Raw genomic sequence first — 27703 nt, 5'->3', positions numbered from 1 at the left:
AGACCTGGAGGTGCCCAGCTATCTGGAAAGAGGTTTGGTGACCCTGCTGGTTGAGGAGACTGAGAGGCTCCTGGGGAAAGTGGCCACCCTGCCCTGCTGTGCTCTCCAGGGCAGCTTGGATCTTTGGGTCCTTGTAGAGGTCCCAAGCAGGGAATTTTAGGAACCCCAGCTGCATGGGGAAGAGATGGCATTCTTCTAGCAGGGCTCCAATGGGGAGCCTAGACTTTAGTGGCCTCATCTACTGGCTGCCCTCCCCCAGCATGTCCATGGGCCTCGGGTAGTAGCTTCAGTCTGGCCATTGGTTACTGCTCCCTGGGGCTGGGCTTTCAGGTTTGGAGAGAGGAGAAGGAAGACCAGGAAGGAGGCCTGGAGATAGTAACGTCTCCAACTTTGTGATCAAGGGTGAGGATTGGAGGTTGGAGGCCAAAAATCAAAGATCAGAGGTCAGGGGTCAGAATTGAAGACTGAGGGGAGGGGTCAGAGATCTGGATCTGTGATCTGGAATTGGAACCTCCTCATCTCTTCTCTTCACCTCTGACTGTCTCCAAGAGGGGTGGTGGGTGGGGAAAGGGCATGTTGATGTAGGTCTGAGGCCTTTTTGGAGGTGGTGCTCAGACCTAGTACTTTCCTAGTGATGAGGACGAACTGAGGAAATCACTGTCTGAGCTGGTGGATGACAAGTTTGGGACAGGCACAAAGAAGGTGACACGGATCGTGGATGGTGGCAACCCCTTCCTGGATGTCCCGCAGGCTCTGAGTGCCACTACCTATAAGCATGGTGTGCTGACCCGGAAGACTCACGCCGACATGGATGGCAAGAGGAGTGGGTGTCAGGCGGGGGAAGGGGTATGGGGAGGGATGCTATTCCAGAGGGGGTCTGCCCGCCTTGGCCACTCCTCCAGGGGTGCACACGCAGTAGACACGTGGGGGAACTAGGGGAGGGGATATTAGGGTGCTAGTTGCTGCCACACTACCCATGCCCCCCTCCCCAGCACCCCGTGGGAGGCGTGGCTGGAAAAAATTCTACGCGGTGCTCAAAGGGACCATCCTGTACCTGCAGAAGGTGAGAGACTGCCTCCGAGTCCTTACCCAGGAAGGGCCAGCTTGTTCCCCCATCCAGCCCCTACCTTGTGGTGCCCAGAGTGTCCTGGGTAAGACCTGGGGCTTAGGCAGATGCTGGGTCCTCCCCTATCAGGGGCCTGACTCAGGCTCACCCAGAGCTTTGGTGATTTCAGGGAGGGGTCTTTTAAATGCCAGGGACTCAGAGGATACCCAGTGTGAGGCCTGTTCAGGTCCCTAAAACAGGGGGTGGGGAGGAGTGCCTGGAGTGACTTCTGCTGAGGTGGGCATGGCATCACACCGGCAGGAGCTGAAGAATGGACGGAGACATAGGACAGAGATGGGGAGAGCAAGAGGGAGGGATGGTGGGAGTGGAGGAAGTGTGGGCCAGTAAGCCGGTGCCTGGCGATGACAGAGGCTTGCCCACCCCTCACCCCGCCTGTCCAGGATGAGTACAGGCCTGACAAAGCTCTGTCCGAGGGTGACTTGAAGAATGCCATTCGTGTGCACCATGCTCTGGCCACCAGGGCCTCTGACTACAGCAAGAAGTCCAACGTGCTCAAGCTGAAGACGGCCGACTGGAGGGTCTTCCTGTTCCAGGCACCGTAAGTAGGGGTGGTAGCCCCCTCACTCCCACCCTGGGCTCAGGGCCTGCAGCATGGAGCCTGCTTCATACCCTCTCCTCACTGTCCTCAGGAGAGGCGCTCTTGGCTTCCCCTGAGCATCAGCCACAAGAACAAGTGTATCTGCTTGGCACAAACCAACAGCTGGGGTCCCCTGTAGCACTGGTTCTCCATGTGGTCCCCTTAGTGACTCCTGGAAACTTGCTAGAAATGCCATTTCTCTGGGCCCACCTTAGACCTACTGAATCAGAAACTCTGGGGATGGGCCAGCAATTGTGTTTTAACAAGCCCTCCAGGTAATTCTGATGCACCCTGAAGTTCCTAAATATGGGGCAGATGGAATCTTTATGAATCATCCTTCACTTTAAGGGGGGGAGGGGTGGGAAAGACTCACCCTACGGTTTCCCTGTAAGGCCTTCTGTCACTCCCCTGCACCCCATCCTTCTGTGACTTGGGATTGGAGTTTCGTGTGTCAGATGAGCTTAAAGGGAGGGAGGCTAGTAGGTGAGCACTCAGGACGGGACTGTGTGTGCCAGGCGAGGTAGCGGGACAGGGACAGGAGGCCAAGTGGGGATGGCCAGTTGTCCACTGCCTCTAAAGATCCCCTGGGTCCTAGGCTGACTCTAGGATCTGTTAGTTCCAGGGCCATTAGCTCTGGACCTAGGCCGTGAAAATCTAAGTCTCACCTGAGAGCTGGGACGGAAGGGGAGCTCCCTGCGCAGATGTGGCCAGCCCATTCAGCCCCAACCCTGCCATTCTCCCTCACTCCTTAGCCCACTTATGTGAAGGTATTCATGCCATTTCTGTGCCTGGCTAGTGCTGGGTACTGGGTACTGCATGCTGGGTGGGGGATAGAGAGTCCTATTATGAGAAGCTGGTGCCCTCTGACCTCTCCTCCTGTCACCAGGAGCAAGGAAGAAATGCTATCCTGGATCCTTAGGATCAACCTGGTGGCTGCCATCTTCTCGGCCCCAGCCTTCCCAGCTGCTGTCAGCTCCATGAAGAAGTTCTGTCGGCCCCTGCTGCCCTCTTGTACCACTCGCCTCTGCCAGGTACAAGCTCCTAGGGTCATGATACCACCTCCCCAGGCTATGTCCCTCATGCCAGGCCCCCTTTCAAAAGCCCCCACCTCATCTCCTATAAGTGCCTGGTCCTGGGCTAAGAGACAAGGCGAAGGGGCAGATACTCTCTTCCATCCCCACCACACCCCACCCCATTTACAGATGGGAAGACTGAGCCCACGCACCACACGGAGGCCTGGCTGTTCTGTGCTGGGTGACATGGGTGTGCTTCTCTGCCAATGTTGGTGTATCCTGTGGATGTGATTGTGGGTTTGTGGGCATCGTATGTGTCTGGGTATGAATACGAGAGAATGTGTGTGTCAGAGGGAGCTAGGGACAGGTGAGACTTGGCTGACCCTTCATCTAGTGCTCTTTTGCTGTTCTCACCTACTCTTAAGTGTTTTATTTGTAATCCTAAAAAAACCCCAACTCATTCATACTCCAGTTTTTCAGGGTTTTTTGGAGAGGAAAGGATGGACCACTACTTGAGAGGTAGAGGGCAGGGGAAGCTCCATACTTCCCATCTTTGTCAGGGCCCTCTTCCTACTGGGCCCTTGTCCTGGTCTCTCCACTGAGCTTCAGGGCTTCTGCTTATGTCCAGAGCCCTGTGCATGCACATACAGTGCACACACATACCACATACCTGCACATACCACATAAGCACATGCACGTGTGTGTATACACATGTGCAGTGCATCCACACCACACACATGTCCACACACACGCAAGCACATGCATGCAGTCCACTGCCCACACAGCACAAAGTGGTCTGGCTGTTCTGTGGTGGGTGGGATATATATGTGTGCTGGTCCGTGAGTGACAGTGTCTGTGCCTGTCTTTGAGTGTGATCCTGGGTCTGTGGCCGTCATATGCGTCTAGGCATGAATGCAAGAGAACGTGTGCACTGTATGGAGCCAGGGGTAGCCAAGGCCAGGCTGCCCCTTGGTCCAGTGTGTTTGTGTGTGCATGTGAGAGTCCATATGAGCCAGGGGGTGTGCCTGTGTGATTGTGTGTCTGTGTCAGGGAGTGTGCACATGCACTAACAAGTGTGAGGGTCTCTCATCTCCTGAGCCTGCTGGGGAGTATCTAGGAGAGCTAACGCTGATGAGAGGAAGAGAGTAAGGGAGGAAGGAAGAAAGTAGGGGAGCACTCCCTTGGGTTCAGAGCCTGGCTTTACCCCCATGTATTTGATGACCCTGGCCAGGCCTCAGTTTCCCTTTGGTGAAGCAGATCCTGGTGGGACGGGATTAGATCCATCCCTATGACATCCTGAGAGTGGAAGCTCACAGTCCAGGACTTGTCTTTGCAGGAGGAGCAGCTGCGTTCTCATGAGAATAAGTTGAGGCAGGTGACTGCAGAGCTGGCTGAGCACCGGTGTCACCCAGTCGAGAGGGGCAGCAAGTCCAAGGAGGCTGAGGAGAACCGGCTGAAGGAACACTATCTCACTTTTGAGGTGGGCCCTCCGTGGGATGGATTGCAAAGGACAGGACTGGGGCACGAGGAGGAGGCCAGCTCCTGCCATCCACCTCCCACTGCCAACACCATTCCACAGCCAGGGGCTCCTAGCTTGGGGGTTCCCCTTTGGGTGCTTCCCTGAGGCAATTATGAATCATGCATGGCCTCCTGTGGGCCAGTCTCTGAATAGTTTAGCTGCCAATTGTTCATCAAACAATTGTGCCCTCAAAGAGCACCTGACAGGCTCCACCAGAAACCCCTGCCACCTCTCTCCACCCTCCACCAACCCCTTCCTTACCTCCACTTCCCCGACAGACCTGGCTTCTCGGAAAGTTTTTACAACCAAACTGTCAAGCTCTATCCATGTGACTTTCCCACTTTTTGTCTATTTTCCTCTTTCACATATGTTTATCAAGCAGAGCAGTTTAGCTCTCCTTCTACTCTCCCTACTTTCCATCTTATCTCTCCCTGCCCACTACCCTGATTCTACCTCACCATGCTCTGCAAATGGGGCTGCTAGAGCATTGCCTTCGTTGAGTAAAGGATAGGGGGTCGGCTTTAGGGAGGAAGGTAGGAACCACTTGTCCTTTTTGGACTGACTGCACCTGGGGGTGGACAGACAGACAGAGAGACTGAGACGGAGCCAGGAAGCCCCCAGAGCAGGAAGGGCAGAAGTCACCAATCTCAGTCTCTGGATTTCCACATTGATTTTCTGTGGAGGTGTGGGGGAGAGAGGAGAGCTCCAGGGTGGATCCTGACCTTTTGAAAAACATAAAGCTTTGTAGCTTTCTGAAGTCTTCTCAGATCCACTCTCTCTGCAACATAAAAATAGTGATGGCAAAAGCTACAGAGGACTAATCTTTCACTAATTACCACGTGTGATTCTCTTCATGAAGTTCCTTTGTATTGACTGATTTAATCCTCGTATCAACTCTGTGAAATGGGTTTTGTTATTATCCTCATTTTACAGATGGGGAAGCTGAGGCTTGGAGAGGTCAGAAGTACAGGAGCCAGGATCCTAACCCAGGCGATGATTGTAGCTCCAGTGCCCTGGTCTTTCTTATTCCCTGGCTTAACAGGGTGTGGGCGGGGGTGAAGCTCAGCACTAAAGGGTCTTTCTGCTCATGTGGCAGAGCTGGGCGAGAACAGGGTCTCCTGATCCTTAGTCCCAGCTTCATCCAGGACCCCAGCCTCCCTGGACTGTGGTGAGGGCCTGAAGCTGAGTCAAGGCCCTTAGACACTACCAAATCTCCCTCCTAAATGTTTACCAATTTACAATCCCTTTAATAGTTTATGAATGTACCTCTCTCTCCACGCCCTCACCAACACTGGACATTACCAGATGTTTTAATCTTCACCAATCTGATAGGTTTAACGAGGGATGTCTCGTTGCTATTTTAATGTGGATTTAAAAAATTTTTTAATTGTATAACGTAACATTTATCACCTTAACCATTTTTAAGTGTATAGTTAAGTAGGGTTAAGTCTATTCACATTGTTGTACAACCAATCTCCAAAACTTTTTCATCTTCTGAAACTGAAACTCTATACCCATTAAACAAAAACTCGCAACACGCCCTCTACACCTTAGGCCCTGGCAACCACAATTCCACTTTCTGTCTTTATCAATTTGACTGCTCTACGTACTTCATATAAGTAGAATCACATAAGTAGAAACTTCATATAACTAGAAACAGAATTTGTGTTTTTATGACTGGCTTATGTCACTTAGTATAATGTGCTCAAGGTTCATCCATGTTGTAGCATGTGTCAGAATTTCCTTCTTTTTTAAGGCTGAATAATATCCTATTGTATGCAAATACCACATTGTGTTTATCTATTCGTCTGCTGTTGAATATTTGGGTTGCTTCCACCTTTTGGCTATTCTGAGAATGCTGCTGTGAATATGGGTGTGCAAACATCTCTTCGAAACCCTGCTTTCAATTCTTTTGGATGTATAACCGGAAGTGGTATTGCTGGATCATGTGGTAATGTTATTTTTCACTTTTTGAGGAATAGCTGTACTGTTTTTCACAGCAGCTGTATCATTTTACATTCCCACCAGCAGTGCACAAGTGCTCCAATTTCTCTATATTCTCAGCAACACTTGTTACTTTCTGATAGTAGCCATCCTGACTGGTGTGAGGTGGTATCTCATTGTGCTTTTGATCTGCATTTCCCTAATGATTAGTGATGTTGAACATCTTTTCATGTGCTTATTGGCCATTTGTATATCTTCTTTGGAGAAATGTCTATTCAAGTCCTTTGCCTATTTTTTAATTGGTTTGTTTGTGTTTTTGTTGTTGAGTTTTAGGAGGTTTTTTTATACAATTTGGTTACTAGACCCTTATGAGATACATGATTTGCAAATAGTTTCTCCCATTCTATATACATGGACTTTTTACTCTATCAATTGTGTCCTTTGATACACAGAATTTAAAATCTTTGATATAGTTTCATTTGTCTATTTTCACTTGTGTTATCTGTGCTTTTGGTGTCATATCTAAGAATTCATTGTCAATTAATTTTTATTTTTAAGATTATGAGTGAAATTTCCTTTTTTTTTTTAAAAAAAAATGCCTTTTAAAAAATTTAATTATCTCCTTCTTATTGATTCGTGGGAGCTCTCTAAATATTAAGGAAATTAGTCTTTTGCCATATTAGATATAAATATTTTTTCTCATTTTGTTGTTTATTTTTTGACTTTGTTTTTGGCCTTTGTCCTTTTTCCAGAAAAGCCGTTATGAGACCTATATCCACCTCCTGGCTGTGAAAATCAAAGTGGGCTCAGATGACCTGGAACGAATTGAGGCCCGGCTGGCTACCCTGGAAGGGGATGACCCTTCTCTCCGGAAGACACACTCAAGCCCTGCCCTCAGCCAGGGCCATGGAACTGTGACTGGCAGCAAAGCCACGAAGGATACCACTGGGCCTGATACTTAGCTGGTGTAGATGGGCAGGCCCTGAGGCAGACAAATGCCCCCAGAGGGGTCAGTGAGCACAATTCCAGCCAGGGGCCACTTGGACCAGCTCCAGGCAGTTGATGGGCAGCCAGAAGGGTGCAGAGATCCCTGTAGGCCAAGGAGATGGAGATGCTATTCATGGCATTTGTCTTCTTGCATCCTGGGGCTTCTCTGGGCCTCAGACCCTCTCCGTAGCCCTCACATCCCTCTCCAGCATGGAGCCTCATTTTGCAGGCCAGCTGTGTGCATGCTCTAGATGCCATCTCACTGGAGAAGTAGGAAGAGTGGTTGGCTTCCTAAGCCCTCTTGTTCTCACACATTCCTCCCCTCATCTCCCTTGTTGCTGAGGGCAGGTCTTGACTCCAGGTCTCAGCTTGGACCCCCACCCTTTCTTCTCCTCCTTCCTCTGAGTTGACCAGCAGCAGGTCTGCAGACCACCAGCACCATCCTCTCCTCCCTCCACCCAGCAGCCTCTGGAACCACATCCCGTTCTCCTGCCTCACATCGCAATAATCCAGGACCTGGGCCTGCGCCCTCACTGCCAAGCTGTCTCCACTCACTTGTGCGTCCACCTCACCTTCCATCCATTAAGGCCACTATTGCTTTCTTTTATACGGACATAAATGTATATATATAAGAATTATATATAAACAAGGAACCTCTTTAAAGATGGTTTGGAACTGATATCAGTTAGAGGATGAAATAAGATGAAGGAAAAACCTATTTCAGAACTCCACCTGTTAGTGAGGAGGGCTGCTATCTGGCACCCTGACACACTGGGAGGGAAGGTGGAGATAGTGCTGACCTCCTCTCACCCCATTTCTTCTCTCTTCCGGCTGACCTGTGACTTACACTTCTCTTACAGTTGATGTTTTGGAATAAATAGTGCGTATGTGTGCCACTCCATCTGTTCCACAGGCATCCTGGGTGTGAGTGAGATGGGACCATGGCTCTGTTTATACATCGGTCTTTATGTTGGTGCTGCCAGGTCTCTGAACTCCAGGGGTGGCCTCTTGTACAGATCTACTGCTACAGGAATAAAAGACACTCTGCTTTGCAAATAGCCACTTGTCAACAAGCCCAAAGATGTTTGGTGGGGGAAGGTTATGGAAGCCATTAATTCTTGGTCTTGGGAAAAGGTGTAATGACAAGTTGCTGATTGTTTTTTAGGTTGATATTTCTTTCACTCTTCTAGTGACTCAGAAATGCTAGCTTAGGACACGTCTGGGAAGAACAGAGAAATTCACCATGTGATGATCACAGACTAGCATCCTTTCAACCCTATATTCCTCAGACTGATAATGGTGGGGGTGATGGCACCCTCAATGCAGCTATCATGAGCAAATCCTTTCTATTTTTAAAATAGATTACTGTAGTTTGGCCAGCAATTTGACCTCAGTGGTAACATATTTATTAATAAGATAAGCCAACCTTGCAACTAAGTACCCAATATTTACAAGCCCACTCATATTTGATGCAAGGGACGTGTCAGTCTGTGGAGAGATGTAGTAATTTAAATCCAGATTATTTAATTTGGATCAGCTGAAGTGTATTTTATAACCAAACCATCTGGCCCCTTCGTTTTGCTGAGGGGAAGTAAATGTTCATTTAAATGAAATTGAAAGAGCAATGTGGCAACATAAAACAGCTCCCTGTACTTCCTCCATGCTTTCTGAAAGGTCCTTTGATTTTGGGGGTCAGCTTCCCACCCTCCATCTCATGAGGGCCAGTGAGTGAAAGCAGAGGAGCAAGCGCCATCCCCTGCAGACAGATGTGCTTCCCTGAGCACTAGTTGTGCCTCCCATCAGTAAAAAAATTTTTAGTTCACTTTCTTAATTGTGTAATTATTTATTGTAAATTATATACATGTACTACTGTACTAAAATATTATGTACATTATAAAACATCCACAAAAATAGAAATTTAAAAAAGGTGAGATGAAAATAAATCTAAATCAAAGTTCTAAAATTTTTTTCCTGCATTCTAATGGACCATGATGTTCTCTTCACAACCTCTGCCCCTAAAATGCCCATTTTCCTGGACTGTCCAAATCCAGGGGCTGGAGGGCTGCACATGAGATGCAACAAGTGGTTTGCGCCACCTGGTGGTCCTGGGGAGTGGCCGCAGACTCATGGACTTCTGGGGGCTGACCCTTAATGACAGAGTCTCTTAAGCCTTCCATCATCTGATTCAATGAAGGTCAGCAGTGCTGCACATTGTGCTGGGTGCTGGGGATACTGTGGTGAGAAAAGGATTGAGCAGCTCCCTGTCCACATGGGGCTCACAGTCTAGTGGGGAGGGGGACAGGCAGTCACCATTACCATTTGGGACTCTGGGAGGGCTGGAGAGACAAGCCAAAAATGACCCAGCAGAGAGAAAAAGAAAGAATTGGAGGAGTGGGGAAGAAGACTCTGATTCAGGAAGCTGCCTGAATGTCCTAAGTGCTCCTGGGGAACAGAGTGGTAGTAGGGAAGTCTCATAAGAAGGCTATACATCTTCCTGACAGGCCATACTAAAGATGCCCCAAGGCAGACATTTGAGAAGCAGAGTGGAGGCGGGAGCTCTCTGACTACACCTGTGCCCAGGTCCCATTCACACCTGAAATGAATGAGTGGCTGATATGATGAGGAGAGTCAAGGAACTAAATTAGGTTCTGGCTTTAGACTCTCAGCAGGTATCTTAGAATTCAGAGCGGATAAGGAAAGTACCCAATGGGGTCATGTGAAGGTCAATGAGTTCACGAGAGTTTATTCAGAATTACTTGGGGTCACATACAGGTTGGTGGGTTCATCAGGGTCATAGCGGTGGTTTCTGACTGAAAGTTTAGAAGGTAAGAACTCAGGGCCCTCAGAAGGGTCAAATGAGGATACTAAGCTGGGTCATGAAAGTGTCAATGGGTTCACCAAGAGGTCATTCAGAATTACTTTGGTCACACAGAGGTCAGTGGGTTCACTGGAGTCATGGAGGTGGTTTCTAACTGAAAATTTAGAAGGTAACAACTCAGCGCCCTCAGAAAGGTCAAATGAGGACACTAAGTTGGGTCATGAAAAGGTCAATGGTTTCACCAAGAGGTCATTCAGAATTACCTGGGGTCGTGAAAAGGCCAGGGGGTTCATCAAGAGGTCATTCAGAAATAATTAGGGTCATATAGAGGTCAGAAGTCATATCAAGGAAGTCCTGGCTCAGAAAATTTTAAAGCTAATAGCTAACTCAGAGTCAGTAGAGGGTTCTGGATGAGATCATTAGATGGGGGCTGGGAGAGGTCAGTGATTTGCAGGTTTATGTCGCATTTAGTTCATTATTTTGCTTTGTTTCTTTGTAACAGGTACTTTTCCCCAGTGCCCCACAATGAATACAATTTTAGTTCTTTCTTTACTTTTCTCCATCACCTCCCTTTTAACTAATTTTTGCCATTCTTTATGTGATTCAAGTATGCAAGGCACAGGATATCATCATTACCACCATCAAATTAGTCAATAGGCATCTATCATGTGCCAGAAGCAATACTGGGTGCCTTACGCATGATCTCTGCAGCAACCTTCTGAGGTAGGTATTAGCATCACCATTTCACAGCCCAGGAAACTGCAGCCTAGAGAAGTCACACAGCTGGTGAGGGCCTGAGCTGGAATTTGAACTCAGGCCTGTTAATACCTAAGCCCTCTCATCCCTAAGCCTCACTGTCCCTCCCACCTGTAGGTCTCCCAACTGATGACACACATCTTGGGGGCATTCGTGCACATGCACACACACATCAACCACCTGAGCTGGCTGGGTAAAAGATTTCCTCACGTCTGACTGGAACCTAATGGTTCCTGGTGCTGGGCACTGGTTTAATAAGTTAATCAATGAAAAGCAAGGCTGCTTAACCCTGGACCTCCATCTGCCTTCTCCATGCCTAAAATCATGTATTCGGGGGACTGCGAGTTTAGACAGGTCCCGGCTCCGAGGGGGTATAAAGCTGGGAAAAGTGCAACACCCTGTGGGCTTACAAGCTGCAGCAGCTGTGGTCCTCCTGGCAGCTGAGGGTACCCATTATGCCACCTTGCATGTCCAGACTTTGCCTGTGACATGTCTGAGGCCCCAAGGGTCATCTTGCCTCAGCTGCCACAGTGCCAATCCCACAACCCTTGCCTCCTCACCCACCTAGGTCCGGAAACTGTTGCCTCAGTCCGGCCCCTGTAGCTCCAGGGCAGGAAGTGGGCCAGGGTTCTGAGGCTGAGCACGAAGCAGAGTAATTTGCGTCAGCCCCTTGGCCAGGTTCCCCAGCAGCCAGTGGGGAACACTTTGTGAATGTTCTTGGAAGAGAGAGGAGGGTTGGAGCCTGTCCTGGGAGCTGGAGCCAGGGAGATTGGAGGGAGGGTCTCTTCCTCACAGGGACTGCCCTGGCTCTCTCCAACCTCCACACTAACAGCCATCCATCTCCACCCCAGGTCCTCATCCTCTGTCTTCACTCCTCACCTGAAGGCTAGGCACACAGAGTCAAACATGAGTTATTTCTGATTTTATTTATAATATAAAAATGTTCAAGTGTCAACAGTCAGGTGTTTGGACATTTCAGGGCAGGGTTCCCATTTACTTGTTTGGGATTTTTTTCTTAAACAATTACCTTTTTGACAAATTAGCAGTGGACCCAGTTTTGGAGGGTGGGGAAGACAGGGCTGGAGAGGGAGTGGAAGTCATAGGTGAGTTGGGGGCTGGGAGTCCAGCTGTGAGAAGGAAATGGTGTTTACTTTATTGCTAAAAGGGGAATCAAATACACTGTCCAGTGGCTCTTCTCGGTCCCAGCGTGACCATGCATCCAATCTAAAGAATCTGAAATGCAAAGGACATGCAGGCGGAAAATAGAAAAGACGACCTGTAAACGAAGGTGCTGCAGAGGACGGAGGGGCGTCCTGGAGGCCATGGGGGAGGAGGAGCCGCGAACATTGGGGCCCTGGCAGAGCTGCCCCCTCCCTGGGGCCGGGACTGTCGGGAAGACCTCTTTCTCAGTGCCCCTCCCTTAGCAGCTGTGAGGAGCGGGGAGGCCCCCTCCCCATTCTGGTTGCTGTCGCTGGGCCTTAGTCTCCCCCTGGACGTTACCTGACCCCAACTCTAGCTCCAAGCCTAGGATCCCCGCCCTCTCCTCAGGGGGCCCAGGACTCAAGATCTTGCACGGGGACAAAGCTACTCCAGTCCTCCTTTCCTCCCCAGGGCCAATCCCTCACCCTGCCCCCCGTCCCCCGCCCCCCTCAGACCCCGGGAGCCTCTTCTTTCCCGGCTTCCTCTCACCCCGCCAGCTCAGGATCCTGCCCTCCCCTCACCCCCACCCCGCAACCCAGACTTCTCTCCAGGAGCTCCAGATTAGCGTACAGCAAAAGGCACCACAATATAGGTTTCTATTAAAGAGTCAAAAAATTGGCCCATCTCTCTTTTTTTTTTGTTGTTTCTTTTTTTTTCCCGAAGCTGTAAATCAGGATGTTACATATAAATAGTTTCCCTATAAAAACGTCTTTGCCGTTAGCTAATATTATAAGACAATTTTTGCTAAAATGAAAATAAAACATTTTGTTATACCTTTCCTTTTATAGAAAATAAAAATATTTTTATTTCTTTTTTCCCTCCTTTCTCTCTCCAGTCGGTGGTCTCTGTTCTCCCGAAAGACAGTGGGGCGGGCGGGCGAGAGGCGGGGCGCCGGGGCCCCTAGAGCGGCGCCGAGTCCTGCGTGGCCCGCGGGGGCGGCCCGCGGCTGTGTCTGCTGCTGGCCCGCGTGCTGTGGCTGTCCAGGGAGTAGTAAGTCCTGCTGTCGGCCGCCGGGCACAGCGGCGGCGAGTCCGAGCGCAGCGCGTCGTGCGCCGCGCGCAGGCCGAGGAAAGGCGTGCTCTCGGCCGCCAGCGCCCCGTCCGCGTCGTCCGCGTCGTCGTCGGAGGCCGAAGCCGAGCCCCCTCCTGAGCCGCTGCTCAGCGACAGCGAGTCCCGCGCCGCGCGTGCGCGCTGCGCCGCCAGCCCGTTGAGGCGCGAGCGGCGCCAGCGCCGGGGCCCCGCCGACGTCCTGCGGGACGCGCCGCGGGCGCGCGGCCGCGGCGGCGGCGGCGGGGGCGCGCACTCCTGCGTGGTCTCGTACTCGTCGTCCTCGGGGATGCGGAAGGGGCTGGCGGGCAGGCTGCCCAGGCTGCCGCCGAGCGCGCAGGCCCCGCGTCGCGGCCCCGGCCCCGCTGCGGGGTAGTAGTAGCTGTCGTAGCTGCGCTGCATGTCGGCGCTGGGCCCGCATCCAGGCCCGGGGCCGGGGGGCGTCGGGTGCCGCAGGAGCGGCTGCTGCTCCGCCAGGCGGTAGTTGATGGGCGCGGCGGGCGGCAGCGACACGGCGTGCGCCGAGTTAGGGGACGTGATCTCGAAAGTCGGCACCTGCGTGGCTAGCGAGTAGTGGAAGTCCACGGGAGAGAGGCGCGCGGGCGTGGTCAGGGCCGACACGTACCTGCGGAGAGAGGCAGAGGGGTGGGCGGGGGTCGGGGGTGGGGCGGAAGGGGCGGACCCCGACGGAAAGCAGTGGTCAGGCCTGTGATCCCGCTTGCAAGAACGACGGTGGTAATCCTCAGTGACCTTACGCATTTCCTTAACCTCTCTGAGTCTCAGTCTCCTTATCTGTTAAGCGGGGATAACCACGGTGCTCCTTCCATAGCGTTGCTGGGACGATTCCATAAATGTATCAGTGGGAAGTCATGGCCCAGTGCCTGCCTGATCCAGTAAGCCTCCATGAATAGGTCCTTCGCTGGGGGATGCTCACAGTCCCCGGTATTCCTGAATGGTTACTTTGGGTCAGGCTCAGGCTGGGGCATTTTATATGTATGATCACACCTAACACAGTAATTCAGTAAGACCCTTATGTTAGTCTCAGACTACATGTGAGGAAGCTGAGACTAAGAATATTTAAGTGACTTATTCAAGGTTCACACAGCCCGGAAATGGTAGAGCTGAGATTTGAGCTGAGGCCAGGCAAGAACCAGGACTTTCATACTCCCCAATTCCAGAAGCCACTGGTCCCTATTAAGCCACCCTTGTGACTTGGGCTCATTGTCCCTGCATGGACAATTCATCTCATGGCTGACAGCTTCAGTAGGGGAAATATTCCTTCTTATATTGAAGTTAAAAACTGCCTCAGAGAAGTGACTGCTCACACCTCAGGCATGGGTCCTCAGCACAGGGCTGACAGTTACCAAGACCCTATGGAAGTGTCTCTGCCAGGGACTAAAGACCACCAGTTCCTTCAGAAGTTTGCCTGTGCTACTGTCTCTCAGTATGGGTCCCAGGCACCGGTCTCTTTTCTTTCCACATCCCCCTTGCTAAGTCCATCAGCCTCTTGCCTGACCATTGTCCACCTCAAGACAGGGACTGACTACCCACCTCCATGCCTCTCTTCTAAACCATAGAGCTGGGCATCTTGTTGCTCTCTGCAGTCCCCATTACTTTCTTTCTGAACCACCTCACTCCCCTCTCTTCCCTCTCCCACATGCACGTCCATTAACCACCAAGTCATACCCATTCCCCCTCTCCTGGAACACACCTCTGCCCAGCTCTATCCCATCCTGGGCCTAGTTGTCCTCTCATCATTCTCCCACCCCAGGGTCTCTCCTCCTTCACTCCATGCAATTCCCAGAGCAATCTTTTAAAGTCACAGCTCTGCTTAAAGAGGCCCTTCTTGCTTACCCACCCAGGGCCCACCTCCTAAGCAGAAGCCTGGGGTCATCAGCCATCTAGCTGGTCCCAGACTGCCTGTTCAGGCCCAGCTCCATTCTCCTCACAGCCCACCCTGTTCCAGGCACCTCACTCACCAGCCAGGTTCGTAAGTGCCTCTGCTGGAATAGCTCAAGATGTTCCCCTTGCCTGGAATGCTTTCCCCATCTCTGTACCTCCCGACCATTAAGGAGTCCTATTGCTATTGACAACAAGAGCTACCCCTAGTGAGCACCAGCTCCATGCCAGGTAGGAGGCAAAGAGCTTTGTGCACATGATCTCTGGTGCCCTTCACAAGAACCATGCATGATAGGTATTGTCCTCTCTATCCTACAGCTGAGGAAACAGACACAGAGGTGGTCAACCTGCCCCAAATCACACAGGTGTTGAGGCTGGGCTTGGAAAGGAAAACCTAGCTGCTTCCCAGAGCCTGCAGTCAGACTGAGTTTCTCTGCCCTCGTGGAGTGTCCTGTGCTTAGCACTTTCTACAGGCAGCTGTAAGCTTCAGTGGTTTGTATCCACGGCTGGGAGCTCCTTGGAAGCAAGAACCAGGTGGACCATCTCTGGATCCCCAGGCCGGCCTGCCAGCACGGGCCCAGCCTGGAGTCGCCTGGAGTTCCTAGTATTGTGCACCTCCCTCTGCTCCCCTCCCAAAGATCCCACTTGCCAAAGGCCACTCATGGGCCAAGCAAAGTAGGGTGCTGGCCCCCTGTGACTCCTGGCTTGGAGTCAGGGAAGAAGGAGAGTTTCCTGGTTCCTGTATCCGTTGCTTGGGAACCCAATGGCATGTTGATCCATGGGGCCTTGATGCTGATACTGCTTGGGCCTGCGGTCATTCTTGGGTCATGCCCATCCTGCACTGGTCAGTCTCCTCGCAGACAACCTTCCCTCCTACCCTCCAATCTACTTAGTCTTACTGACTTTCTCTTCCTGCTGGAGCATGAGGCCTCTAGGTGACACCAGGGTAGGGCTACCATATGTTCTGGTTTGTCCAGGACAACCTTTGTTTGTTCCTGATTTTCCGGGACACTTATGATAACATCCCCTTCTACTCTGAAAAGAGTCCTAGTAGGACAATTAAATTAGAAGGTCACTCCATACCAGGATCCACTAGCCCAGCCATAGTCCAAGCCTGTCATTAACATGCTAATGACCCTGAGCAGATCATTTAACCTTTCGGGGACTTTGCCCATTTGAAAAATGGGGATGAGTGTCTCCGTGGTGCCCTAAGGGTTAACCCTGGATTGGTGGTGCCAGCTCTCTGGCCAAAGTGGGGCACAGGTTACAGGGTAGAAACTGACCTCTCGCTGTGTGGGGAATCACGCAGGGAGTCTATGGAGTCATGGTAAGGGGGCACGGCAGCCCTGCGCCGCTCCTCCAGGGTGTAGGCTGCCGCCCGCCGCGCCCGGGCCTCCACGCACGCTGGGCTGTTGCACTTGCTGGTGCCCACTGATGACAGCATGATGCCTGACTGGGAGTCAGAGGTCAGGCTCTCAGAACGTTCCAGGCTCCACGTGTGGCTCTCATGCCTGGGGAAGCCAGATGGGGGTGAAGTGAGGGGTCAGGAAGGGCCAGGGCAGCCCAGCAGGTATGGTCCGAGGCCGACCCCCTCCCTGGATCTTCATTCCATCTCAGGCTCCCTCTGGTCACTGCCTCCTTTTTTTTTTTTTTTTTTTAAGGAAGATTAGCCCCTGAGTTAACTACTGCCAATCCTCATCTTTTTGCTGAGGAAGACTGGCCCTGAGCTAACATCCATGCCCATCTTCCTCTGCTTTATACGTGGGATGCCTGCCACAGCATGGCTTTTGCCAAGCAGTGCCATGTGTGCACGTCAGATCCGAGCCAGCAAACCCAGGCTGCCGAGAAGGGGAACGTGCGAACTTAACCACTGTGCCACCAGGCCAGCCTCCGCTCACTGCCCTTCTCCACTCTGGGCTGCTGTGTAGTATCACAAATGCCCAACCCCAATGCGGGGAGGAGGAGGGCTGGGTCTTTCCTGTGGGTGCGTGAGCTGCAATGTGCGCAGGCCTCTTTCCTCCATGCAACCAACCTTCCCCTAGCCTCACCCCAGGGCCCCTGTTTGGGACCCTTCTACTCCCATGGTCCTTAGTCACCTATGCAGGAGCCCAGCCCCAGAGGCCAATACATGGGGACCCTGCCTATTCCATGCTGCTCCCCAGAGAAGAAGGGGGTCAGCCATGTTATTTTCTAGATTTACGAGCCCTTGTGCTATGTAGACAGTCCTCCCCACCGCTGGAGAGAAGAGCATCAAAGAGCTCTGGGTGTCTGAGTGAGTAGGCACTTTATGCCAGATAAAGTGGTGCTACCAAGGTCCAAACACAGCTAGATGTTAGGTGGGAGCACTGATGCCACTGTTCCTCTGGGGCTGGAAAAGGGAAGCCACTCCCCTGAGGATCTGGAGGAACGTTTGGTGGGGGGTTCTTGTTTGAGGCCCCCACCTCCATCCTCCCACTAGAGGGATCCTCAGTACAGAGCCCAGCCTGGCTGGGGAGTTTCTGTGTGTCCCCAGGCAGGTGTGTGAGCATGTACGCATGCTCTCTGTGGGTGTGCACACAGGAATCTGCAAGTCTGTGTGAGCCTTGGTGGTGCCCACCTGTGGCTGGAGGTGGGTGTGGCTGTGGAGCAGTGGTGAGAAGGAGAACAGGAGTGGCTCCCGGAGAAGGTGGTCTCAGTTTCCCTCCGGATGACATGGTCTGTGGCTGGTACGTTCTTGGAGATGTACTGGAACAGACAGAGAGGTGGGTGGGAGTTAGTCACAGGTGACCGAATCTGCCTTTCTTCCTGGTGGGGGTGGGGAAAATAAGGCACTAAGCTCCAGGTTGTGGAGGTGGTCCATGGGATAAGTGACTTGATGTCGGGGCAGGATGGCCCCAGCAAATCAAGCCCCCTTCCCTTCCTTAAGGAAGTGGGCAAAGCCAGGCCAGTCATCCTGGTGAGGCAAGGTTGGGCTAGCAGGCAAGGCAGAGCGTGGGATGTGCTGGCTGCTGCCCTGGCCCATCCTTTAGGGGGCACAGGAAACCTGGCAGTACAGCGAGGGCTCCAAGGGAGGCCCAGGGACACCACTCACATCTGCCATCTGGATCTCCTCAGGGTCCAGCCGGGGGTGGCTGGGCCCGTTGGCCAAGCTCCGGTTCTGGTGGGCTGGGCACATGTTCTGCCGGAGGTGATTGTGCATCTGCTTCCGCTGTTTTCTGCACAGGGGAAGGAGCGTTAGCCTGGCACGCCCCCGCGCACAGGAACTTCCCTGGCTGTCCCTCCAGGGGAACCAGTCTACCTCTGCCCTGGGTTGCCCTGGGTGTCTCCTGCTCCTCCTCTTCCCGGTGCTCAGGCCTCCCTCAGCCAGGAACCCTCCCATCGACCGCTACCCCATCACCACCACCTGAACTCAGCAGGACCTGAGCGAAGTGGTAATGAGCTTTGACTCTGCCGAGAGCAGAACTCCAGTGCTTCCCAGTCATGTAACCCTGGGCCAGCTACTTCAACTCTCCATGTTTCACTTTCCTGCCTACAAAGCAGGGTGATCATTTACCCACTCCAAAGACCATTGAGGACTGAGAGCAGATAAAATTTTCAAGCACAGTGCTGGCCCACTCACTCATTCATTTGGTATTTCTTGGGTTTTTACTCTGTGCCAGGGGCTATTCTGGAGCAGGGAGAAGACAGACACAATTCCTGCCCGTATGGAGCTTGCAGGCCAGTAAGGGATGCAGATGATAAACACATAAATAAACGAATAAGATACTTTCAGCAAAGTGCTACGAACGACATAACACAGGGGGCTGTGGTCAGGGCGTCAACGCCTGTGGGGTTACTTTACTTTGGCTCATAGTAAGTGCTCAGTACATTTGTTTTGTCATCAACAAGTCTAATCCTGTCACTCCCCTGTTTAAAACCCTTCATTGGCCCTCAGTGTCCTGTTTCTCTCCCTACCTTCTCTCCACCCCAGCTTGCTGCAACCTTGGAGGGCTTATTTCTGATCCTCCACGGTGCTCACCCTCTTTGGCCTCTGGGTCTTTGCACCTACTATTGTATCCAACTAGAACACATTCTCTGCCTCTTCACCTGCTAACTCCTGCTGATGAGGCCCAGCCTAAATGCTCCTCCTCAGGGAAACCCTTCCTGCCCTCTGGCCGAGGTTGGTACCCCTGAAATGTGTCCTGTGACACTGGATATCTTGCTTGGAGCACTGGACTTATGCCTGGTGCGTGGTCTGGTGTCAGCAGGCATTGAATGAAAGTTTGTTGAAGAAATGAGTAAATACAGTGGGGGTTAGAACAGGGGGCTTGCTTGTCCCCCAATTCTTGACCTCAATTTTCTGACTTGGGCCTACTCTCTTTCTCTGGACTCCCTGAGCCCAAACTCCCAAGGCTGGCAGGGCCTTAGATCCTATAGATAGGGGCAGCAGGAGTCAAGACCCAGGGGCTCAGGCCCCTAAATGGTGGCTATGCCCAGACCCTTGCATTCCAGATAAGAACAGGTGTGATGAACCTGTCATTTTTTCTGCACTACATCACTCTACAACCTTCATTGGCTCCCTATCATCTGCAGGATAAACCCAGGCTCCCTAGCTTGGCATTCAAGGCCCTGTGGTGTCATCTTGGTTCCAGCTGTCTTTTTAGACTGATGCCCCTTCTCTTCTTGACCCCAGCCCTTTCCTCCAACTAGTCTGGGCTGGTCCTGCCCCAGGAACACAGCTGACCCTCCTCTGCATTTGTCTTTTAGTATGCACTATTCTACTGGAACTCCCCAGACCCCTGTCTGCCCCTTTCATCTGCTTGCCTGGAGGTTCTGTCCCGACATTTCCTCTGCTCAGAGGTGGCCCATCCCCACTTTCCCTATGTTCTTGCCTAGACCACTCCCAAGGTAGGACCAGGCAGTGCCTTCCGAGGTGTCCTTTTTTGTCCTGGGAATGTAGCCTTCGTTTCTGTGCTTCCTTGTCCCCCAACACTACCCCAGTGCCTGCCTACTTGACAGGTCAGATGCTCCCTCAGTGTATCCTCTGAGGTACACAGTAGGATCATTTCCATGTTACAGATGAGGACTCAGAGAGGTTCATCAATTTGCTCAGGGTCACAAGGGAAATGGCAGAGATTCGAACCCAGATCTGTCTTCTTCCAGTGCCTGTGCTCATGACCATTCTTGTGCAGTCCTCTGGGGCCCGTCTCCCTCACCCTCTGCTCTTGCTTCCTGGCCCAGCACTTTGGCCCCACACCAGCTACAGAGGTCTCTAAAGGGGCAGTTGGGGCCTTTGGGGGGTGGCTAGGCCAGGCACAGTGGGGTGGGGAGTAGAGGCTGTCCCCATAAAGGCAGTCTTGGAGGCCCATCCCTGCTTGGCCTGCTGCCGGCCTGAGTGCCTGACACTCACTTGGTCTTGCAGTAGGCGACCACGCAGACGATGCCCACGACCAGCAAAGCCACGCAGATACCGGTGATAGTCAGGACCCTCTTCTGGTACAGCTCCTCGGCTTCTGCAGAGGCAGATGGTGTGAGGGGCAGGGAAGGAGGCAGACCCTTGGGGACAGTGGAGCAGAGACCCTCCCCCATGCCCCCAAAGCCTCGGGCTCCCTCCAGCTTAGGTGCTACCCAGCTGCTTTCCATCCCTTCCCTCCACAGCCAGTCCCCTCCCTCCTGGATTGCCTTCTGCTCCCCTGATCTCCACCCACCCATGGATCTGGTCACAAGTGACTACCCTTGAGTTTACCTTCCCAAACCCCACACCTGCCCGGAGCACATGGGTGGAAAATGCACAGGGCTGGGGGTCTGGGGGGCTGGGATGGAGGTGAAATTCCCAAGGTCATAGGGGAGGGCAACCAAGCTTGGCCAGCAACCCTGCCCTGCCCCACTATGGCCTGGCAGCTGCAAAGAGCCTTGATGGACTGGGGGGAGCTGTTCAGGGCAGTGAACATGTAGACCCTGGGCAAAGGCCTGGCTTGCCACTTCAGCTTCCCTAAGAAGGTGGAGAGTGGCTTGTTCTGGGCTAGCAACAGGACATGAGACTCAGACGCTGGACTTAGGAGGGATGCCAGGGCCAGGAGCAGGGACAGAGCAGACCAGGCCCAGGGAGGGGCGTGGGGAGAAAGGCCTTTGTCTATCCCTACAGCCTGGTCAGGGTCGTGGCCATGGCCCGCTCCAGCCCTCCCTGTCTCTGCTTGTGAGAAATCCATGAGTGGCAGCACAGCCCCCTAGCATCTAGGACAATCCTTATGCTCAAGGAGCAGCCCCCACCCTTTTGGAGGAGCTCAAAAAGACCTGACTATCCCCTCTACCTCCCACTTTGTGGTAGGGCAACGCCTACCCTTCTAGAACAGAGAAAACCAGGAGGAAGAAAAGGAAAAAGGTGACAGCACCAGCCATGGTCAAGGCCTATATCCTAGACACCCCACCCCTGCGCCCACCCACACTTGCTGGCTGGCCCCTCCACATGGTTCCCCTCCCGCCAGCGCAGGGATAAGTGGAGGCTGGATCCCAACGCCTTGGCAGAGCCCTGGGAAATCTCCCTAAGCCCTTGGGCTTGCAGCATCTCCTGTGGCCGAGTTATACCCACCAGCAAACACCCAGGGGTACAAACCCTCCAGACTCACATACCTTTAGGACTATGCCTATCTGATATACAGACAGACCTTTCACAAAGATACACTCACACACATGTCCAGAGAAGCATGCACACGTGCGTGCACACACATGCACGCTTACACACACATACGCAATGTCCACCTATACACAATCATGAGGAGTCTTGAACAGCCCTCCACCCCAGACCCCCATCTCTGGGCTCTGTGATCCGCATCCTGCCTCCAGTTCTCATCCCCGTCCACCCCTCAGTCCTCTCCAGTCAGGCATCTGTCTGCATCACTCCTCTGAGACCACTGTGGCAATGGTCACCAACAACCTCCTGCTGCCAAGTCCTGTGGTCATGTGCTTCCCTCTCAGCTGACCCCACGGCCCCTAGATGGTTGTTCTCTGTCCCTCTGCCATTGGCTGATCTCTGTCTCACGTGCTGCTTCATCCTCTTCTATGTGGGCTGCGAGGCAGAAGGGCCCAGAGCTCTCAGGCTTTTTTCTATTCTCCACCTGCCCTCTCTCCCTTCATGATCTCACCCAGATTCAGACTTTAAATACCATCGGTAAGTAGCTGACTTTCAATTTTATGTCTCCTGTCCTGACTTCTCCCTGAGCTCCAGTCCCATATCCAAGAGCCATGGCCAAATAGAAGCACCGATTCCCCGCCCTCTTTCCAAACCTGCTCCCTGCTCTTCTCATCTCTTCAGTGGCAGCACCACCTTTCCTGTTGCTCAGGCCCCAAAGCTTGGAATCAACCCTGATTGCTCCCTTTCTTCCCATCTACTCTGATACCTGACCCATTGGCAAGTCTTTCAGCTCTACCTCCCAAGCAGATCCTGGATCTGATCCTTTCTTACCATTTCCACTGCTTCCAGTTTAGTTCAAGATGATGCTGTCTCTCACCTGGATGGCTGGCCACCCTCCCCACCCTGTCTGCTGACCCAGTCTATTCTCTGTCCAAAAGCCACAGTAATTTCCAACCATAAAGCAGATCATTTTACTCCACTGCTTAAAAACTCACAATGGCTTCCCCCTGCAATTTGAGTACCACCCAAAGCCTTACCACAGCCTATGAGGCCCTTTTAGATCTCATCCGTGGTCCTCTTCCCCATGTCCACTGTGCTCCCAAGTCGCTGCAGTCTTTCCATCCATCGATCAAGGCAAGCCCACTGCAACTACACCACCTCTAACTCACTGTGGCCCCTGCCTCAAACACTCTCTCCCAGTTGTTTGCAAGGCTGGCTACTTTTCATCAGGTTTTAGCCCAATGTCACCTCACTGAAGAAGCCTTCCCTGGGAACTTAGCTAAAGTAGCTCCCAGCCCAGCTAGGCACTGTCCCATACCTTCATGTGTCTCCCCTATAGCACTCACCACCACCCAACTGCTTTCCGGTTTGTTTGTTGTCTGTCTCACCCTGTGAATTTGGGCACCAGGAGGGCAAGGACTCTGTGTGCCAGAGTCTGGCAAATTCGGAGGTTCAGTAGATATTTTTTGAGTTGGTGAGTGAGTGAACATACAGACCACCATTAAAGAAAGACACATATTCATATACATTCACACTCGCCTTCACGCCCTCACAGTCCCACCTGCACAACGCTCAACCCTCGGCACAAAGATATTCCACTGCCCCTGTGCGCTTGCAGCCTGCACGGAGAGCCCTGACCAGGTGGAAATGTTTTCACCCCCATGACAGCATGCACACACGCATACCTACAGGGTCACCCCGAACACCCTCCACAATCACACAGACACTGCACAGAATCAAACCCCCTCCTCCCCACGCTGTCACAGCCAGCAGATGGACAGACACACTCTTATGTGCTGACTTTTAGCTCTATCTTTTACTGTGAACAGCTGAAAGGGGCTGGGTAGCGGGGGAACTAGGGCCTTTAAACCTGCCATGAGAACAGCCTTTTGTAACTGCAGGCTCCACAGTTATGAAAAGGTCTGACCCCATGGAGGCTTCAATGCCTCTGAGCCCCTGCATCTCTCCTGCTGGAATACGTCTGGAGACCTGAGGCCAGGGTGGAGTGTCCCTGCACAAAGCCAGAGAGCTGGACAGATCAACCCCTCAACGTCCCCTCCTGCCCAAGGCGTCGGCCAGGGGCCAGAGGGCAGAGCGAGAGGGAGGTAAGCTTCTGAGCTGGGGGGCAGGAGGGCAGGCACCAAAGGCCAGCCCACATCAGACCCTTGCTGGTCTTGCCCATAGACGAACACATGTGCCATCATGGGGACAGATCACGGAGAGAGTGACAGCCTCAAGCAGATGGCAAAGCCTGGCAGACAGACACAGGGCAGGGGGCAGAGACAAATAGGCGTTTGTAGCCAGCCAGCCTGATGCAGAATGAAAAGCAATGGAAATGGAAATGGGAAAAGGAAAGAGGATTAGAGTCAAATTGAAAGGGATGCATCTCTGCACAACTCTCCGAACCAGGAGGACACCGGCTCTCCCAGGGGCCTGTCTCTTATCTGGCCTGCCCACTGGGCTTCACACAGCTCAGGAGGCCTCTCCCCTCTGAGGCCTCCTAGGGATGGGCCCCAGGCAAGGGGGCGCTACTGTACACTGGGGGCACACTCCGAACACTAGCGTACCCTGCTGTTCACGAGCTTCTCTTATTTCCCCCAAAGCAACATAGTTTATGATAAGACATCTGGATGGGGCCAGGGGAGATTTTTGGAATCATCCCTTTTCCATTTTTTGGAAAGGAAACCAAGCATCCAGCACACATGGTGTCAGAGGCTGTGGAGAGGGGCTGTGTGGATGGTGCAGACTGATACATAGAGGCTCCGTACCCTTTAGTTCAAATCCAAGGTGCTCTGGCAGTGCAGAAGAGAGGAGGGTCAGAGAGGGGAAGGGATGGAGGGAGAGATACAGATAGAGACAGATGGGGGAGGGGAGGCGGGAGAGAGAGAGAGAAACGTTGGTCAGGACTCTTCAGACACCAGCAGCCAGCCTGTGAGGTGAAAGCAGGTTAGTGGTGTCCCCTCCCGGCCTTCTGAGCCCCTTCCCTGGCACCCAGTCCCCAAAAGCCCCTGAGAGGGGTGGAGAGAGGAAATGTTAGGATCAGCAGGCAGGGCAGGTTCTTTAGAGATGAGCTGTGGGGTTAGTACCTGGTGGGGAGGCAGAGGCGCAAGAGTCAGTTGGCAAATGTCCCCAGGGAGGAAAGGTGAGTGGGGGCGGGGGTTGGAGGAGTCCCCTTTCTCCCTCTCCCAGCTCCAGGGCCAGGCCTTCAGCACTCTCAAGCCCCACCTGGAGACAGCTTGCCCAGCCCCAAGCTCATTCATGGGGCCCTTTTTTTCTGATCAGAATGAGGGCACGGGCTACCCAGACTGGCCCCTTGTCCCTGTCCCCCTGGCGCCCCTACAGGCCTAGCTGGCTTGCCCATCCACCAGAAGCCTGGGCATGGAGATGCAGAGTTTATGGGGAGCAGGAGTAGGGAGGAGAGGAGGCTCCAGGTGGCAGGTCACTACTCCACTTGACACCTCCAACACCCAAGAGGCCTACAGGGGCTAGGCCTCAGGGTCCAAGACTAATTTCACTACTTAGAGAAGCAAGCTGCAAGTCAGAGAAAGAGGCGAGTGGGTTCACTTGTGGAACACCTGTGCCCCTTACATGGTGGACCAAGTGAAGTGGGATCATGTGGTAAATGTATGATTTCAGGGCCCTGCGAGGTGGACACCCATGCCATCAAAGGGTTAGATGAAAGGGCCCTGCCCAAGGGTCATTCTGTCACAGACCTGCTCTGTGAGCCCGAGTGCACCCAGCCTATCTGGCTCTCAGTCTCGTCTCTGTGAATTGGGGATGGGGCCTGGCCATGGCATCTCTGGGAGGTCTGTACCTGGCCGTGCTTCAGAATCATCTAGATCAATGGAATCAGGCTCTGGGGTGGGAGTCCAGAAATTTCAGCAGTGCTTTTGAAAAGCTCACCTACCATTCTAATGTAGCAGCTGGCACCTGTCGGCAGGCCTGGAGTCTCAGTTTTGTCCCTAATTTGCTGTGTGGATGTGTGCACGTCATAATCTCTGTATCCTCATCTGTGAAAAGTGCCTGTACACAGTGAGAGGACGATGGGAGCAGGCCGGGACAGCATGAGGCTCAGTGCATGTGCAAGGGCCCTGGGCTGGCCAGCTCAGATTTGCCCACTCCAAGGCCTTCCCACATACACAGGAAGCTTGCCTAGATCCAGGGGGAGGTGAAATTGTGTTCTGATGTTCTCATCTCCTGCAGAGGTAAGAGAACATGGGGGATATCGCAGGAAGTCCTGTGCATTATCCATCCCTGGATCTCTCTTCTGCTTCCTGATAGGGATTCCGGAGGGTTCTGCAGGACAGTAGGGCGGCTTCGGACCAGGGACCAAGATGGCTCTGACTGAAACAGCCTTGAGGAAGATCCTGGGGCTCTGACCCCCAGTTCCATGCAGAGACCACACCCCCGAAGCATAAACTCAGCCCTTCCAAACACAAGCCCTCTGTGCATTCCTGTTAAACATGGGGATGGGAGTGATCTTGAACGTGGTTTCTCTGCAGTCTTATTCTCACTGCTTGGAGGCAGGAGTCACCAAAGGCACAATGAGGTCACTCCTCTCCCAGGGCCTCCCACGGCTGGCCAGCTGGGCTAAGTGAACAGTACAAAGTTGACAAACTCAAAGGGTCCTTGGGGCAACTCTCACTGAGTTAATCCTGTGGCCCCAGGGACCCTCCAGGTAGCTCGAGAGAGCTCACATCATTTGGTTATCCAGCCATGCTCCTCTGAGAGAGAAAAGCCCAGCTTGACCATAGCACCCGTGCACTAAGAGGACTGTGGTTCACAGAGCTAGTCTGGGCCTCGCTTTTGATTATTGTTGTATTAGGTGAGGCAGCTGGGGCCCAGTGGTGCTAGGACACTTACCCAAGGTCACACAGCAAATTAGAAGGCAGAAGGGAGACTGGAGGCCAGGTCTCCAGGCTCTTGGGGCTAAGTCAGGCCATGGTTATTCTTGCCCGTTAAATCTCTGGGCAGGCCTGACTGGCTATTGCTGAGAACAGTGACCATCTGGAGAAGTGAGCAGGGCTCCCAAAGCCATTTAAAAATTTTATTCTGCATCATTCCTCTCACAATCAAGTAGCTTCTGGGGCTCCTGTCTGGCCTGCCCTTTGAGTCAAAGGCCAGTACTGTTTTGGGTGGACTGGTGGTGGCTGGCAGGACTGGTGATGTCACTGTGGGCTTGACCTTGCTTCCCTCTCCCTGGGGGTGAATTCTGAGGGGCCTGTAGCTATGTCTGCCCCAGCAAAGAAAACAGTCTCCCACTCATCGTGTTCACTGGCTGCCACTCAGCCAGGATGGAGCGGCATCACTGAATCACAGACAGGTCCTATTGGGCAGAAATTTGCATATTGACCAGTAACCATGGCAACCTGATGCTGGACTCCCAACAGGGTGAGGCTTACCAGACAATATGCAAAGTCTTCATCCTGGACATGTCCTGTGATACACAGGGGTCTGGACAAGGAGGCCATGAGGTGGGCCCCAGAGCACATGCTTCTGTGTTTGTGCAAGTGTGTGCAGGTGTGAGCAAATGTGTGCGTCTTTGCACATGTGTATGTGCTTGTGTGTTTGTGTGTATGTCTGCAGGTGTGTGTGCTCTTTTACAGGGGGGTATATAGATGCACAAGTTTTGACTCTTGGGAAGTAGAGGGGCGGTCAGTGGAAGGAGAAGCCTCAAAGTGCTATTGTGGCCACAGGCTCTGTTTCTGTGAGTTCTGCTTAAAGATAACCTGGTCCAGAGGCTGTCTGGGCAGAGGGGCAAGACCAGACACTTTGCTCAGGATGTGCCAGGAGTCAGCCTCCAGGGGACTGATGCTGGCCCTCCTGTCCCCACCCTCATTCCAGCTGTAGCTGAGAGAGGTGCCACTCTGCATTGCAACAACAGTGGCAGGCTCTCTGCTAAGCCCTTCATATGAACCACTTCATTTCATCCGCACAGCAGCCCCGCAGGCATAAATGTTATCCCCCTTTTACAGATGAGAAAACAAACTCAGCGAGGTTACATGAGGCCCCAGAATTAGCACAGCAGTTGGCATTTTTATTTAGGTCTATCTGAATCCAAAGCTTGAACATTGAAGCTAGCATTTTTTCACTACCTTTTCAATAATTATCTGATGGAGCAGTGCAAGAAGTGCTCTGGGCCAAGTGCTTGAAGATTATAAATCCTTCACCAACAGCAATGATCCTGATAACACTAGGCAGGAAGGCCTGGGGCTGGATTTCCAGGCT

General features: G+C 52.7%; 2 protein-coding genes across 33 annotated transcripts in view; one reads left to right on the top strand and one right to left on the bottom strand.

The window, feature by feature from the left end:
- PSD2 (pleckstrin and Sec7 domain containing 2) overlaps positions 1-9129 on the top strand; it is a 53184-nt gene extending 44055 nt beyond the window's left edge. For 26 of the 29 annotated variants that reach the window (XM_070234126.1, XM_070234112.1, XM_070234123.1 and 23 more), the window contains 6 exons: positions 633-823; positions 993-1063; positions 1507-1664; positions 2590-2734; positions 4053-4196; positions 6932-9129. In XM_070234126.1, coding sequence (XP_070090227.1) covers positions 633-823; positions 993-1063; positions 1507-1664; positions 2590-2734; positions 4053-4196; positions 6932-7141 — 919 coding nt within the window. In that variant the 3' untranslated portion in view covers positions 7142-9129. The remainder of the gene's footprint in view (positions 1-632; positions 824-992; positions 1064-1506; positions 1665-2589; positions 2735-4052; positions 4197-6931) is intronic. The other 3 variants (XM_070234139.1, XM_070234138.1, XM_070234141.1) reach the window with 1 other exon arrangement.
- A 2518-nt stretch (positions 9130-11647) lies between these two features.
- NRG2 (neuregulin 2) overlaps positions 11648-27703 on the bottom strand; it is a 184054-nt gene continuing 167998 nt past the window's right edge. For 2 of the 4 annotated variants that reach the window (XM_023617583.2, XM_070234107.1), the window contains exons 6-11: positions 24244-24267; positions 20255-20357; positions 17957-18080; positions 17483-17610; positions 16170-16397; positions 11648-13612 (exon numbers count right to left, since the gene is read on the bottom strand). In XM_023617583.2, the coding sequence (XP_023473351.2) occupies positions 12841-13612; positions 16170-16397; positions 17483-17610; positions 17957-18080; positions 20255-20357; positions 24244-24267 (1379 nt within the window). In that variant the 3' untranslated portion in view covers positions 11648-12840. The remainder of the gene's footprint in view (positions 13613-16169; positions 16398-17482; positions 17611-17956; positions 18081-20254; positions 20358-24243; positions 24268-27703) is intronic. The other 2 variants (XM_070234108.1, XM_070234109.1) reach the window with 1 other exon arrangement.

Source organism: Equus caballus, chromosome 14 (assembly GCF_041296265.1).
Source record: "Equus caballus isolate H_3958 breed thoroughbred chromosome 14, TB-T2T, whole genome shotgun sequence".
NCBI classification, from domain to species: Eukaryota; Metazoa; Chordata; class Mammalia; order Perissodactyla; family Equidae; genus Equus; species Equus caballus.
This window is presented reverse-complemented; position numbering and strand designations above follow the sequence as displayed.